A 16,918-nucleotide genomic window follows, 5' to 3' on the forward strand; every position below is an offset into this window, starting at 1 on the left:
GTGAGCGAGGGGCTGCCTGGGGCTTACTTGCTGGCTGGGGCTAAATCATGACAATCTCTCAGATACTTCGCTGTCAATATACACAATTTAAACTATGCTTATTTTAAGATGTGATAATAAATAATTGCTTGCTTGGCTATGTGTTTATGCAATTTGAAACACTTAAGAAAATATGCTTTCCATTTGTGATAGCTTGGTAATGTTCTTTTTGGAATACATATTCTAAATATAAAGTATTTTCCTAGAAGTTAGGTTAAATTATGTGGAAAGCAAAAATGTTGTCCACATTACTTTCAGAACTACACAGCAGATACAGCTGACTGACTAATCAAAGAATATAACGAGTCAGGCAGGGTCGTGAAACTCTTAAAGTGATTTATGTAGCACAATCTGATTTCTCCGTGATTTGGTCCTTCTCTAGGTCTTAAATTTGCATGCTATTGATGATGACATTCCGGAGCTAAATGAGTATTTCCGTGTGACATTAGTCTCTGCAGTGTCTGGAGATGGAAAACTAGGTTCGACTCCTACCAGTGGAGCAAGTATAGACCCAGAAAAAGAAACTACTGATATCAGCATCAAAGCCAGTGACCACCCATATGGTAATGAAGATGGGGATGGTACAGTCGTGTTGCAGATAATTGTGTAGTTCTAGCTCAACAGAAAAAAAACTTTGCTTAGCCTTGATAGTTGAGGAAACAATGCCAAGTGTTCCATTTTATCTAACTTGAGATTAGTTCATGATTTGTACACGAGTGAAATCTGAGTTACTTATTCTTGAGAATTTTACAAAAAGACATCAAAGCTTCCCTGACCAAACATGTGATGGTTCCCTTCAGAAAGCAAGTAAAGGTTGCATGTAGTTGATCCTGTGCAAGTTTTTCTCAGATGAGAATTCCTGACGAAGAGAGCCATTTCTGCATGCTTATTGTATGCATAAGTACCCAATACTGACATATTGAGGCTCTTTTAGGGAAGACCTGAATTAGTTATTGTGCTGTGGCTTTATCAAAACTGTTATGGATATCAGTGAGAGAAGGGAAGGTACACAGCACATCCCTGGAAGTATTGTGATTGACGCCTAAGAGCATATCAATAATTAATTTTTAATTTCAGAAATGCTACAAAATGTAAATATTATCAATAATTTGGTTTCAATTGATTATAAAATAATTTAAATTCGGTGAGAGAAGCCATGTAAATAGTACTTCTTGTCTGCCAGGTCTACTACAGTTCTCTGTGGGGCCACCTCCTCAGCCAGGTGATGAAATGATTCTGACAGCCTCTGCTCTGCCTCATATTACAATTAAAGAAGAAGTTGGACACATCAGATTACTGGTAGTTCGTGCACAAGGCCTTCTTGGAACAGTTCTGGTGGAATACAGAACAGTGTCACTTACAGCTTTCAGTCCTAAAGATTATCAGGTATGGCCATTGCCAAGGTGTGTAATTATTTTGGAATTTAATTTGAGGTATTTGTCCTGGAGATAGCCTTCAGTTTGAGTATTTTAGCCAGCTGTGATTCCTTTCACAAAAACACCTTGTTTTGTATGGTGATGTGATAAATGAGTAAGTAAATGAGTGTAATATTAACTTTAAAATATATATCATTATGTGACTTTTACCTCCTGTGTGTGCAGGATGCTTTATTTCCTAGGAAAAGCCTAGGGAAAGTTTTGATTTTTTTTTTCTTAAGAGAATTGTCAATGTAGCAGGAAAGGACATTTGCTGTTGTTGCTGAATGTATCAAACTTTATATATGCATCCAGGTTAAGATTATGTTTGTACATACTGGGGTTTTCACATGTTCAACAAAATAACCTGTGTGTATCTGTGTTTGCTTGTCTAACTGATATTTGTGCAGGGAATGTAGATGAATGCAAACGCTTGTAATTGTGTGAATTTAGACGTCTTTTTCTCATATCAAGGATTCAGCAGATTTTTTAAAAGCTTAAATGAAGAAAAGTAGATGTTTTGACAAAGGCAAAAAAAATCAAGTTTCTGTTTCTTTTTTAATATGGATGAAAACATTAGACTTAAACAAAAATGTGAAGAGCTTTCATATTGCAGGCTGTTGTGGGCACGCTGGAATTTCAGCCAGGAGAAAGATACAAGTACATTACTGTTAACATCACTGATAATTCTATTCCTGAATTAGAAAAGACTTTTAAAGTGGAGCTGTTGAACCCAGAGGGAGGAGGTAAGGCACGTATGTCAATCCATTGGTTGTATTTTCATGATCTCTACTCATCCATTAAAATCTTACCTTTCTTAGGTGTCCTTTTTCCATGTTATTTCTAAAGACAAACAAACACCCCTACATCCCCAGACAGCTGTAATTTTTCTTAACTGTTCTTCAGATATTTTGCTATTCATTGCTGGAAACCACCAGATCCCAAAGAAAGCATATGATTACCATGTAGTAGGTCATTTAAAGGCAATTGCTGCTTTTCACATTATATAATTTCATGGTTGGTAATGAGAATTGAAATAATGTAAAAAATACATAAATTCAAATATTTTTAAAAAATTCAATATTTATAAAATATTTAAGGCTAAACAAAGTGGTTTTTTTATCTGCCACTTGAGTGAAATTGGAGGAATTGCGATACACTGGCTCATAATGTATTCAGCTGGATTATAGCAGTAAGAGACTGCGTGTTGAGAAGCCCGAGGAGTTTAGCTGAGGTGGAGAGGTAGCTGGTAGCTCTGTGGAAGAACAAGAAAAACACTCAGAGGACATTCTGGTGTGAGATGTTTAGTCTCAGAAGGGGTGGCAAGCATCAGTGTTCCTGCCGTGTAAAACCACTCAGCCCTTACAGAAACACTTTTTTTCCACTGGAGAAAATTTTTAAGGGAGATTGTAAAGCTGGTTGGAGTAATTAGAAACGTTGGCAGCCATGAAGTGACTTTTTAACTGATGTTTTTTAATCAATCCCAAAATGCAAATGTGTTGCCTTCTGGGAAGTTATATCATACTACCTTGAATGTCCATAGTGATTCTTTAGATAAAAACTTCAGACCTTTCATGCATGTGGCCTTTTTGGTCAAATAGTTGTTTTGTTAAATGAACTTTTCCCTTTTTTTTTTTTTTTGTCAGAAAACTTTTGTCAGAAAACAGCTAACTCTAGTAATTCACTAAAGCAGATAACCTCTTAACATAAACTGTCTTTTTGGCCTTTCCAGTACCATTGTAGCACAAAACTTAGGGTAAAGTCTCCATAGGTAAGCTTTCTGCAGTTTTTTCCAACTTTCTGACACCTGTTTTCACTTTGTGAGAAAATATGAGAATAAGAGAGTTTGGGGTGTTTAAGCCCCTGTGGGTTTTTTTATTCGCATTTCCAATTTCTCCATGACAGACCACATATAGGAGTGAGAAAGGGGACATACAAAGAAGGGACACAAAGAGGGAAAGAAAGAAAAGAGGAAACAGAATTGTATGTGTTTTCTTTCCTTCTGACCTCTCATTGCTATTTCCAAGGTCATAACAGAAATCCTGTATACTTTCATATCCAAAACTGATGCCTTCCTAGACTAATTCCATCTCTTTTTGTGTTGTCCGGAAATGTTTAAATTACTTTCTGCTTTCTCTTTATTTATAAATGTATATATGTGTATATATCTGTATGTCTGTCATCTTAAAGTTGCTGAGCTCTTTAGAAATGATGGCAGTGGTAGTGGTGATGGGAACATGGATTTCTTCCTTTCAACTGTCCATCAACATGGTAAGCATTTTCAATTAATCCTATTTTTTATTGCTAACTGTAATATCCTTCATAAATTACTATACTGACACAACTTGTCATAATGTTACTTTACTTGCAGTTACAGGTAATTAACTTAATTTAATATACAGTTCTGTCAAAACATTCTTTTCCATTTTAATTTAGGCATAATATCAATAGCAGTCAGTGCTTAGTGTAACACAAAAATAACAGCTTCTATACCATCAATACTATATTGTTGTAAAACACAATATAGTAATTCCAGAAGTACAGTTTGCAAAATTGTTTTTTTTTTTTTAAATTGTCAAATTTTCTGGAGAGCAAAAAACAAAGACACTTTTAAAATGGAAAGCAATTTAAAACTTACCTGATTGTATGCTTTGGTATGTGCTTTATGTTACTTTGATTCTCTCCGTATCAAAAATGCTTTTAGAGAAAAGTAATCTGTTGGATTTTTGAAGGAATGTTTTGATTTTTTTTTTCATTTCTTTAAGTTTGTACTTACGACATACAGAAAACAACGATAATTTAATACTGAGAATATTAAAAAAAAACAGATGCAGAAATAACATAAAATCTGAGAGAAAACCCTGATGATATAGGACTTCAGATTAAACCCTACAGATCTGAAAATGTTGTATGAGCAGCCATTATCCAAGTGGAATAGTTTATTCCCTTGTGACAACCTGATTCTCAATTTTACTTGTAATCTGAGAATAATTCTGTGGGTTAGCCACTTTTTGGAGCTTCCTGTATTTTTTTGAAGTGCTGTTTCCCATTTCCTTGTTTCCAGAATTGGTTTTCTTAAGTGCCCGGCTCTTTCTCTGAGCAGCAAGTTACCTCACCCAAGACAATCTTCTTAGTAGTAGCTTTTACATGACTGACTCACTTTTTCTTTGTTTTTCATTCCACCTTAAGTTAGGATGAGACCTGCATTTGTCTGGTCTATCTGCTTACACTGAGGTTTCCCATATAACTCCACACCATCCTAAATTCATTAAACCTGTAATTTTATTTCTCTTCCTCCCTTAAAATATTCATATTCATTACACTTTTTATTGCATAGTTCTACAGAAGGGCTGCCAGGACTGCATTATTGAAAGTCAGTTCCTTATCCATGTGGATAGTTATAATGCATTTCAAAAAAAACAGACAAAACAACATGGATACTCCAGTTGTGCTCTCCTATCTATTTTTTGTAAGATATTTCTTTAGCTGCTTTCTTTCGTGTAAGAAGAGATGATAGAGAAAATAATCTTTTTTGGTACTTGCACTTAACAGCTAGCTTGGGAATTGCATCCCACATCCTTGTGACTATTGAGGCCTCTGATGATGCTCATGGTGTGTTTGAGTTCAGTACTGAGTCACTCTCGGTAAATGGAACTGAGCCTGAAGATGGAGATAGCAACATCGTGCTGCAGGTGAGAAAGCTTTGAGTCTTAATATTGCTGTGCAGTCCTCTTCTGTCTCTGTTTTTACGGGGTGTTCTGCTATGTTTTTGCCCTAAGTCTATAGGGTTTGTAGTAAATTTTTCATGTGCATCTGTTTTGCCATTTCATACCGAGTTTTCTAATGTGTATCATTCAGCTTGAAGCTAAAATGTTGTAATAATAGTATCCACAGGTTTAAAATCACTTCTACTTGTTTGCATTTGAGGTGCTACTATCTTAAAGTAACAGTGTTGAGGGTAAAACAAATAGAGCAAACCTGAGATAATAAAGATTACACTGTTTTTTTAAGACAAATTTATTTTTAACGCATCATGTCAATGTCTTTGCTTAATTCCATCTCATACCTTTATTTTTTCTTTCTCATAGAACAAAAACATGCAGATCTTTATATTTTCATTTAGGTTGTGAGAACCCATGGGGCCTTGTCTCAGGTGACACTGCATTGGATCATAGTCTGTGATCTTACTGAAGACCTGATCTCTACAGATGGGAACCTAACATTTGATGTTGGCCAAACGAGAGCAAATGTTACAGTACAGGTTTCTCCTGATGATGTTCCTGAATTGGATAAGGTGTTTTCAGTTTTGATCATCAATGTCTCCAATGGTCGTCTTGGAAATCATACTAATGCAACATTAACTATTTTAGCTAATGATGATCCATATGGAGTCTTCATCTTTTCTGAGCAAAACAGACCAATAAAAGTTGAGGAAGAAACAAAAAATATCTCCCTGACAATAATAAGGTGTGGTGGTCTCTTTGGGACAGTGATGATAACATACAGAACTATTGGTGATGATGAAAATTCTCCCTTTCTTCCACCTGATGTTGTTAGAGCAATACAGGGAAAAGATTATATACCCATTACAGGTTACATAATCTTCGCAGCCAATGAAAGTGAGGCCACAATATTTTTGCCTATTTTGGATGATGACGATCCTGAGAGGTCCGAGTCTATTTTTGTGGAGCTAAGCAGTATTGTTTTGATTGAGAAAGTACAGGATCGGCCAAGTAAGTATCCTACATACGTAAAACCTACAACTGAAATATGAAGGCTAGTATTTATATTTAATACAATAAAATACAACAAGTTAAATGATAAACTTTTTACTTCTGCCAAACTCTGTATAGATAGATAAATCTCTGAGTTACCTGCTTTGCGTGTTGGTGGCATATAATTCCTTTAATGAACTATTGTGTCAGGGATGGATGAGCATTTCTTTATCCCTCTTGTATGGCCTTATCCAAGGTCTTTCAGGCCAAATATGTTACAGTATTGCTTTTGTGCACTAATACCTGTTCATCTAGTGTTGTTTCTCTAAAGTTCAGTGTTAGGAAGTAACTAAGCTACTTTTGTTCATTGAGAGACAAAAAAGTCTTTTAAAAATAAGTGGTGTAGAATTACAGCCATATGTTGCTTTTTTAGTGTAGAGAATGTTTGCTCATTTGGATAAATTCAGGTCATTACAGCCTAATTTGTGCTTCAAAGGTTCTTGACATGTTAAGGGAAACTTCAAATATAATTCTGCTGGGAAGTTGAAATCTTATTTATATTTCATCATAGCAAGTGTTAAAGTGAAGTTTTTCTGAACTGTATTGATCTTACTACTGGCCTTATGGACAAATAAAAAAATAAACAAAATATTTCACAGTACCTCACCTCTTCAGAAAAATTATAGCTTAAACAGTCCACAGCAGGGTAGAATAATAAGTTATCAAAAATTGGGATTTTTCTGCCATAATATAATTCAAACACCAAAAGTATCTCGGTGCAGTTTGTAGTTATACTGTGTCCAATTCTAAAAAGTATAATTTTCTTGAAATCTAGTGGCAACTATCCACTAAACTCACATGTATGTCTATGAACTCTATAGCCATAGACAGCAAGCACCTCAGGCACCACCTCACTAAGTTTTCTTTATGTTTCAGTTGTAAATTCTCCTCGACTTGGAGTAGTGGGTGAAACAACAGCTCATGTAATTATCAATGCCAATGACGATGCTTTTGGAACACTTCAGCTTTCAGCTTCAACTGTGCGAGTTGCTGAAAATTATGTTGGGCCAATCATTAATGTGACCAGAACTGGGGGATTATTTGCAGATGTTTCTGTGAAATTTAAAGCTATGCCAATAACTGCAACAGCTGGTAAGATATCAGAAGAGCAGAAGTATGCAGTCTATGTTAAAGTGGAAAGAGCATGTTGTATGTTTTGAGCAATCAAAGCAAACAAGTATGTATTGAATCCACTATCCTATAACAAGTGAAAAAAAAAAAGTAGTGATACATTTACTAACTCTGCTCAGCAAATAGGAATCCAAGCCCTATGGGAGAGATCATGCATCAGCTTTTAGCCTGAGTCATAATCACTGAAGAATCTAGCAAGAGAAATGAGTGAAGAAATTGGGATGCGTGTTTCCCTAGTAGCCCACCATCTCTTCAAAAAAAGAAAATAAATACAAATAAAAAATACTGTAGTAGTGTATATAGCTACTGTTTAGTCCTGCGTACACATTTAAACCCACCATGCATTGTTAGGTGAGCTTATTGGAGAGGAGGTGAGAGTTGGGAACTCAGCTGTAAAACAAACGGGCAAAACCCAATCAAAACCCAAGAGACTTAAACTTCTAAAAATGGGAGCTTAAGTTCTCCAGTTGGTCACTGCTATAGAGAAGGTACGTGAACAAAGGAGCAACCTTATGAAGTGTGCAGCGTCAAAACCACTTACCAGTTATAAATCAAACCCACTCTATTTCAGCTGTGTCCAAAATTGAATAGGTGGGTGGTACATGCTCTGAGAACTGGTGTTTTAGTCTCCTTTTTATGTAACAGACTTTCCTAAATAAGTGTGTAGCTAGATTAAAGTCAGAGTATGCTTCCAGTTATTTTCTGAAGCAGAGCCATTATCTAGGATACCGCAGTTGTTCATCCAGACATTCTTAGAGACAAGTTTGCCTGAAGTGAGGTCCACACACAAAATGTGCCTTTTATTAAAATCTACTTTGACAAAGGTACTTCTGTTCACTTTTATCTCTTGGAAAGCCAGAGAGCAATTAGAAATCAAAAGACAGAAACATCTTGGTAGTGTGACCTTGTCAATGGAAGGCAATAATGGACCTTTTGTAACTACCTCTCGGTCTAACAGTGCGAACTCTGTTTTGGCCAAGCCAAGTTTTATTTTAATCCATCCAGATATCTAAAAGGCAATGGGAAATAAAAAAGACTTTGTTGTCTGGGTCTGAAGATAAAGAAAAAACCCCATAAAAACATGGAGGAATGTGTGTATAAGCAAAAAGAGAAGATAAGTATTACTGATGATGTTCAATATACTAAACCACAATGCATTAATATTCTGTGATTTTTATTTTCTGTTTTTTCATCTACAATTCTAGGCGAGGACTACAGTGTAGCCTCATCAGATGTTGTCTTACTAGAAGGAGAAACAAGTAAAGCTGTGCCAATTTATATTATTAATGATATCAATCCTGAAGTTGAGGAGTCATTCTATGTTCAGCTGCTGAATCAAACAACAGGAGGAGCCTTGCTTGGATCTTTGACTAGGGCGATCATAACTATTGAGGTTTCTGATGACCCATTTGGATCCTTTGGTAAATGAGTCTTATTTGCATATTTTCCCTCTTCTGTTAACATTTTTGCTGCAGATTTGTGGGTGAGCTGTTACTGGGCAACTGAATAAAAATGTTCAGAAGACAAGGAGGAAGCCTGGATGAAGACGGTAAAGGAAAAGATAAGATAAAATAAACCGAAACATGTAATTAAGGAGTAATGGTGCTTTAATGTAACTGAAAAGTATCATTTAGTCAGTTGATACAGCAAGAGTTTGGAATCTCCCAATAGAAATAGATGGATTTTAGTTTAATTTTCATTTTTTATGTTTTCTAAATGTTTCATTTCTGCAGTAAGTTTAAGCCAAAATCTGCATTCTAGTATCTCTTGCTTAAATACCTTGATTCTTTGTTTTACTAGATAATTAGCCAGAGCCAATTTAAAAATCTGGGGAAACTGAAAAATACGAAGTTAAATGAAATTACATTCTCTCATTTTCTGTCAATTACTTTAGTTTTTCTTCTGTCTGTTATTATCAATAAAATGAGTTGTGTATACTTTCCAAAATTAGTTTCATTACACAACTTTTGAGAAGGGTTTTGGTGATTTCAGAAAATTAATGATATTTTAGAAATCTATCTTTTTTGCTTGCTTTTTTTTTGTGTGTGTGTATTTTTTCCTGCCTCTTCCTTTGACTATCTTTTTCTCCCTTCAGTGCCCTATTTAATTGCTCTTATTCCATTTTATCAGTAGAAGAAGGCAGAGAAAAGAAAGAAAAAATGTCAAAAGTAAATAATTACAGATTGGTAATTAATTAATTTAATTCTTAAAACCTAAAAGTTTTAGTCTTCCTTACAAGGAATACTTTTACTTGAAACAATTTCTGATGGAATATGTTGACTTATCTTCAGTAAGTGACATGAGAGCTCCTGAAGCATTTCCTTGCTGGGAATAATTATGAAATTGTCTTCTAACAGCTTAGAAACAGCTCATGGTTAGTCTTGAACAATGGGTATGTTGCAATAAACTTTTTGGATGAGGGCTTAATTTTCATGCTCGTTTCCTTGTAGATGAAAATATTAATACTGAAAGATCTCTTTTACGTTTAAACTTGATTAAAAGATTTACCTGTGCAAGTAAATGCAATCAAGTGAAATAAAACTATGTAATTCAGGAGTTGATGCATTTACTTCCAATTTGATTGCTGATGAAATATGTCTCTGCTGTACTTCAGTTTTTCAGATTACCGAATTCACTGTGGAGGAGCCTGAATTTGGATCAGTAACTATAAATCTGCCAATAATCCGCAATGCTGGGACACTTGGTAATGTTACTGTTGAGTGGGTTGCTACCATTAATGGACAACCTGCGGATGCTGACATGCAGGTCACCTTGGGTAATATTACTTTTGCCCCTGGTGAAGCCATTCAGATGTTGCTGTTGGAAATCTTGGCTGATGATGTTCCAGAAATAGAAGAAGTAAGTAAAGCAGTTATGTCTTTCTTGAATAGTGTTAGAGTTTTAACTTGTTATAGAAATGTGTGCAATGAAAAACAAGGAATGTTCCGGAAGGAAAGTGCAAGAAGTTCAGATTTTACGTTGCTTGTGATTGTTGTTAGAAATACCAAAAGTTGTTTAGCTGCATTATTTCCTTTTCTTTTTTTTTCTTTTTGAGATTGTCCGTGTAGAATTAACTCAAGCCTCCAGTGGTGGTGCTATTGGGTTAGATGGCGTGGCAAATATTATAATACCTGCCAATGATAATCCTTATGGCACAATTTTCTTTCATCAATCATTATATCGAATTCAAGAGCCACTAGAAAGAAATTTACTTGCAAATATAACAGTCAGGCGAAGGTTTGTATAATGTTTGCTTTATTTATCTGTTTGTTTTTTTTTGGCTTGGCTATAATGTCAAATGTCATGCTCTTCATATAAGTATTTGTATCAATTTCTTGATCTGAGAGCTCAACACATTTTTATTTCATATAAAATTGTTTTTGAACTAGACGTCTGCTTATTAGAAATGTACATAAAATACTTAAACATACATTGTAATGTGCTATGTAAACCTAATGTACATAGTGTACTTGAAGTTTCATTTTGCCTATTTAATCATCAAACCATTTAAAACTGCACAACAGCCTGATCCTGTGATTTGAAACAAGAGGACAAAATGGGTCAGCTCTTGTGGAATGGAAAGCAACAAGAAAAGGAAAACAGGTCTTATGCATGTGATACAATATCCTGAGGACACCTAGGTGGAAATAAGGCAAGGTTGGGCAACACGAGCATTTTCTTCCTTGCCAACTCTAAGAAGACTAAGTTAATTCCTAGAAACAAATATTTGCAAACATGCATTCTTAACAGACTGCTAGCCAAGCTATAAATAATCAAACTTGCTATCCACAAAAAATGACAACTCAGTTTTTCTAGTACTAGCTTCAGGGGAATGCACTTTCGTTGGAAATTTGGAACTTTTCAGCAATTCAGAAAGGGCCAGTTGATTTTATTCACTTTTATTCTTAACCCAGAAACATACAGAATATTAGACATACTTTATCAACTAACATTCCTTTTTTATTTTAATGTCTTTTAGTGGGGGAAGGTTTGGTCAGCTGCAGATATTTTACAGCACTTCTGAGATTGACATCATAGCTCTTGCCATTGAGCAAGGTCAGGATATCCTGGCCTGTTATGAGTCTCCTGTGCAAGGAATTTCTGACCAACCACCCAAGACCAGAGTGAATGTGTCGGCAGCAAGTGACCCACTGTCTGCCTGTGCAACTCAGTGCCTAAAAGAACAAGCGTGTTCAGCCTTCACGTTTTCCAGTGCCTCTGAGATTCCTCTCTGCCTGTGGCTGGCATCGGAGGTCAGCCCATTGACTAACACTTCAGGATTCTGGACCTACAAGAAAAACATCACCAGTGCATCTGCTCTCTTTAGCACACAAGCCATCGCTGGTAGTGATTATGAATCTATTACAAGACAGTGGGCCATAATGCAGGAAGGGGAAGAGTTTGCAGATCTCACAATTACCATATTCCCTGACAGTCTGCCAGAGTTGGATGAGAAATTCACTATATCCCTTTTGAAAGTTGAACTAATGAACGTCTCAGCCAGCTTAAAAAATCAACCAACTATAGGACAGCCAAATACTTCCACAGTTATCATAATGATGAATGGAGATGCATTTGGAGTATTTAAGATCTACAGCGTAAGTCCCAATGCGACAGAGAAAGGTCTGTATATTGAAGTAGAAGAACGTCCTCAGACCAACGTGCAGCTAATGATACATAGAACAGAAGGCAGCCTGGGACAGGTGACAGTGGAATGGCGTGTGGTTGGTGGAACTGCTACCCCAAACTTGGATTTTGTAGGTGTTGGTGAGACTCTGGTGTTCGCTGAAGGTGAGGTTTTGTACTAGCTTCCTTTTTATAAAACTAAAGAAAAGCACAAATGAATGTTTTGATAAGTGATGTCTTGTTCTTGGGCTAAACCTCCTTGGATGCTCAGGATACGTATTCAAAAGAATACAGTTCATTAGTATATAGCATTATGTTGCAGAATACACACAGTGGTAGTAAAAAAAAAAGATGAAAAGCATAAATATCTAAGTATGTTTTTAAGAAATATTGCAGTGTGCATTATAAAGATTACCTTTTTACCAAATAAATAAGGAATAATAATGCTGAAGATGTTATATCAAGGACAGTAAAAATGAGAATCGGGTCTAACTGGTCTTTTGTTAACCTTCAGTCAGTACAGTACTAATTCTTCATGATATCTCTTTTTAGATTCTGAGATTGTATTGATTTCGTAACATAACGTAACAGCATCTTAAAAAAAATTGCAAACAGGATGAACAAGTCAATGGCGAACTTTACTAAAGTACCACGGAGCATGACAGATATGTTTTACATTTTCAAAATCTGAGTTATTTTGAGTTATAAAGGACAGTTACTTTGAAAGCAATTTATCGGAGTGTAGTAAAGATTCTGGTGAGCTCGCTTGCAAAATCATCGGAACTCAAAAGAAGTGTTGCCAGCAGTGATTCTGAGGCTGAAATGTAATTGCATTAGTAGTGATAAGTTGAATAAAAACTGTTTCAAAATATTTTGAAAGACAATGTGGGAAGAAAAATGTGTCTTGTAAACTGATATTCTCATAATCATAAATCACAGGTCATGCACATGCACTGAGCAACAAGATTGTGTTGTAAATTATAATGGATTGTAAAGACTGGTAATTGATTATGTTTGTTGTTCACATTATCATTCTTTGATAGTTCAGAAGACAAATAGCTAACACAGTGACAGCCCATTTTAATGAATTCCCTGGCCCAGTAAACATATTCAAAGTGAGTGTACATACTTGTGTATGTGGTTCATCAGAGAACTTACACATTTAGTAATAATTTTACAAGAATGATAATTCCCCTTTTCTCAGTTAAATTTGAAAGTCAGAGAACTTATAACGCAAATACAGAATTCTAGACATGCAGAAACAATTCCTACATTGTTAATTTTCACACAATGTATTTAATAATTGGATAATTACATTGCCCTAATGTAACTTTTCAATAGTAATTGAATAAAATTTCATGACATTCAGTAACTTCTAGACAGGCAAATAAATAAATATGCTTCATGGCTGTTCTTATATTTTTTAAGTATTTCCTACAAAAGGAGGTGACAAAGTCTTTTTAAAAGCTGATTTCCATGTGCACGCATAAATATGTATATGTTCTTCTCCTTGTAGGGGAAACAAAAAAGATGGTCATGCTGACCATTTTAGATGATCCAGAGCCAGAGGATAATGAAAGTATCATAATCAGCCTGGTCCATACTGAAGGAGGGAGTCGGATTCTGCCCAGTTTTGACACTGTCACAGTGATTATTCTGGCAAGTGACAACGTGGCAGGAATTATTAGCTTCCAGACGGCCTCAAGATCTGTTATTGGTCATGAAGGTGGGTTCTTTATGTTGATCACACTCTGTTTAACATTAGCTTCCATCTCCATGCTTTCTGTTGATAGTGACTCACAGTGGCTGTTTTTATCACCATTAGAAAATGCCAGCAAGCAGAGAATAACCACATGCTTGGCATGTATTTGTATTTTTAACTCTTACAAGGATAGCACTTAAATGAAATCTATAGAAAGCATGAGTACACCATTTGCAAACCCTTTCTATATATCATCATCTGTGCTTTCCTTTTTTTCTGAAGATCATGCCTTGCTTCTGTTGGTATTGCATTTCAAAGCTCCTTTTAGCATTTCTTGTTTTTTTTAATTTATACCATATTCCAGAACTGTATATAACTGTATATAACTCCCATCATACACCTATGAGTAGCCATAACCAAATCTCATCTATCAGTGACTTACAATTAACTTTAAATCTTTGAGAAAATACTCCCACAGAATGGTTAGGATCACATCTTCCCTCTTCCTGACTCAGAAACCTACTGTTCTAAAACCTTCTGTTTATGCTTTTTTATGGTAGGTAATTTAGGAATGGAGCAATTGCTGTCATCACTCAGTTTTGAGAAAGCACAATAATAATTTGATATGGACTAAAGGTTTCTATTAGTGCTTTAAAAGAGCCTGTTGCATATTTGATCTAAGGTTTGATGCAGTTCTGCAAAGGATAATAACAGTACTAATGGTGATTGCTTTCAGCAGCCTTTGCTGGAATTTCAATTTATTGTCTATCGTATTTTTCTGACATGTAAACTGATGAGCAGGGAAAGTTAACAAAACAGAAATTTGCTGTCCAGGAATGTGTGCATTGCATTTTCTGTTTGGAGAAAAAAGGTCTTCTCAACCAAATGTGTTCTGTTTTTTTCCCAGAAATGAAAGGACATCATAACCTTTTGTTTTTTGTCTAGATATGATTTGTGCTAATTCAGTGCTAGTGTGTGCCTGGTTTTCATCCTTTATTCCTCCACATTAACAGTTCTGACCCACCTGCCAAGCCAGCTGCAATCTGGCAGGCTAAGAAGAGCTGTTAATGAGCACAAGGAATTAATACAAACTGTCTCATTCCCAGAGGTCACAATGACTGTGAATTCTTTCCACTGGTTAAATATTATTCGTAGCATGCTAGCAAATACTGGCTATTTGGAGCGGTAATACTCTGCTATAGTTTGGAAATTACTTGATTCCAATTACTCCAGCTTGTGAAAAATAGTGCATTATCTTACAGCAAGAAAAACCAACCAACCTAATTCCCTTTGATAAAAAAAACAAAGAATCAGCTAAGGCCTTTAAATGATTTCAGTGTTTGTATTTAATTTTCAGTATCAAGTTTTTGTTCTGAAAACAAGATTGATCAGACATAAATCCAAATATGATTATCTTTTATATTTATTGTATTATTGAACATTTTCTGTCAAGCAAATCTGTGTTATTTTCAAGCTTGTGCATACTGTTTATCACTTTATTGAGGGCAAGGGTAGCATTTTATTACAGGCAGAGGCATGCAACATTTGTGTAGCTATGACTGTATCAGGGCAAATGCACTGTAGTAGCTTGAAATAAGGAAGAAGAGGAGGAGGCCTGAGGGCCCCTTCTTCTCCCTGATGAATGTAGAAATCTAAAGATACGGATAACATGGTAAAATACTAAAAAACTTTAAAAGTTAAATTAGCCTAATAACACTTTCAATCTTCATAAATCAATTAGTACGTGTATTAGTATTTCTTTCTGGATAGGGATACCAAAGATTTTGGTAAAGCTGACGAAGAAACATGAATCAGTAATTAACTGCTTGGGGTCCGCAATTGTGATGAATTGTGCGTCAGGTTTCTTAGTTTTTGGATTACAGTGTAACGGGTTTCTGCATCATCATAAAGCGTTTTGTCCCAGTTTTCAGAGAAAATTCATTGTATTACATGTATCGAAATAAGCTTTGTCTTTGTGCATTCTGCAATGGTACTAAAGTAACCATTTTTCTGTTAAATACTTACTTTTTTGCAATGGATGTGTAAAATTCTTAAATAGGATAGAAAGGATTTCAGTGCAGTGTTAAACAAAATGATAAATAAGCCTCAGGGGAACCTGTAAACTGACGGTCTATCCTCAGATATTCTGTAGAAGCAGAATCCTTGTGATGCCAATAAATTTTGAATTCTTTTATTCCCTTAGAAGCAAAATGTAACAACTTAAGACAAAAATATGAACATCTCCAAGGCTTAACTGAAGTTTGAAATGTTAAGGCTGAATAACACATACTAAAACTATTTATTTAAAAATGGGTGTATACGATTCTTTTATTACTTCTTCTCAATTTTATATTTTAATTAATTATACTAAGGTCTCTTGAAGTTAGTTGTTCATCTCTCTCTCATCGATAGCCAGTATACATGCATGTCTCTAATATTTCCTTACCAAAAAAAGAACACATCTAGAAAACGTTCAAATTGTTCCTGCCAGTTTTAGCTATACAATACTGGCCTGCAATATAGTATACTAGAATAGCCAGATAGCATCCTAACTTGATGCTCTTCAAATTACATAATCAGAGAGACTAGCTGGGCTGCTCAGTTCTCTATGCCATGGAGCAGGAAGCCGCATAACACCACATCTTCTGTCTCACTGTCATAGATGCATCTCAACCCTTCTCAAGAGGGTTGCTTCTAAGCATGTACGTAGCACAAATCAGAGGACAGAATTATTCCTAGATTTTGCAACAGTGAATGAGATTCAAAGCAGTTTATAGCAATGCTAAGACAGCCTTTTTCAGTCAGTTGGGGATGGAACTAAGTTTGTCAGACTTCATCACTAAGATACATTTTGACAAATTTTCATTTAGTTTTCTTCATTCTTCAGTAAGAATTCTTCATTGTTTAGTAAGCAAAAGAATTCTTTCTTCTTCTAAATTCTTTATTCTTCTAAATTCTAATTCTTTATTCTTCTGAATTCTAATTCTTTATTCTTCTAAAAATCTTCATTCTTTAGTAAGCAAAAGAAATCTCATTTATTGTTATTTCCAAGCGTCTCAGCATTATAGATTTCTGCATATTTAATGTATTTGAAAGCCAATGCAGCACTGTACATACTGGCAAACTTAAATTCTGTGCACTTGAAAAATGCTATCGACATATGGATATGACATACTGACCTATGCATGCAATGTACTTACATAGTACTTATTAAGAATAATTTATAGTAT

The 16,918-nt window shown here is 35.2% G+C and overlaps 1 protein-coding gene across 1 annotated transcript; it reads left to right on the forward strand.

The window, feature by feature from the left end:
• Positions 1-421: 421 nt before the first annotated feature.
• Positions 422-13,712, forward strand: LOC104627438 (G-protein coupled receptor 98-like; the record flags this gene model as incomplete). The annotated part of the gene is made up of 12 exons (XM_010295700.1): positions 422-620; positions 1,223-1,425; positions 2,071-2,200; positions 3,645-3,725; positions 5,007-5,146; positions 5,578-6,187; positions 7,106-7,321; positions 8,566-8,781; positions 9,975-10,219; positions 10,416-10,597; positions 11,340-12,151; positions 13,503-13,712. Coding segments are annotated over 12 exons (3,244 nt in total), but the record flags the coding sequence as incomplete, so codon positions are not given.
• Positions 13,713-16,918: the final 3,206 nt, after the last annotated feature.

The sequence above is a fragment of the Phaethon lepturus genome, unplaced genomic scaffold (genome assembly GCF_000687285.1).
Source record: "Phaethon lepturus isolate BGI_N335 unplaced genomic scaffold, ASM68728v1 C14092125, whole genome shotgun sequence".
NCBI lineage: Eukaryota > Metazoa > Chordata > Aves > Phaethontiformes > Phaethontidae > Phaethon > Phaethon lepturus.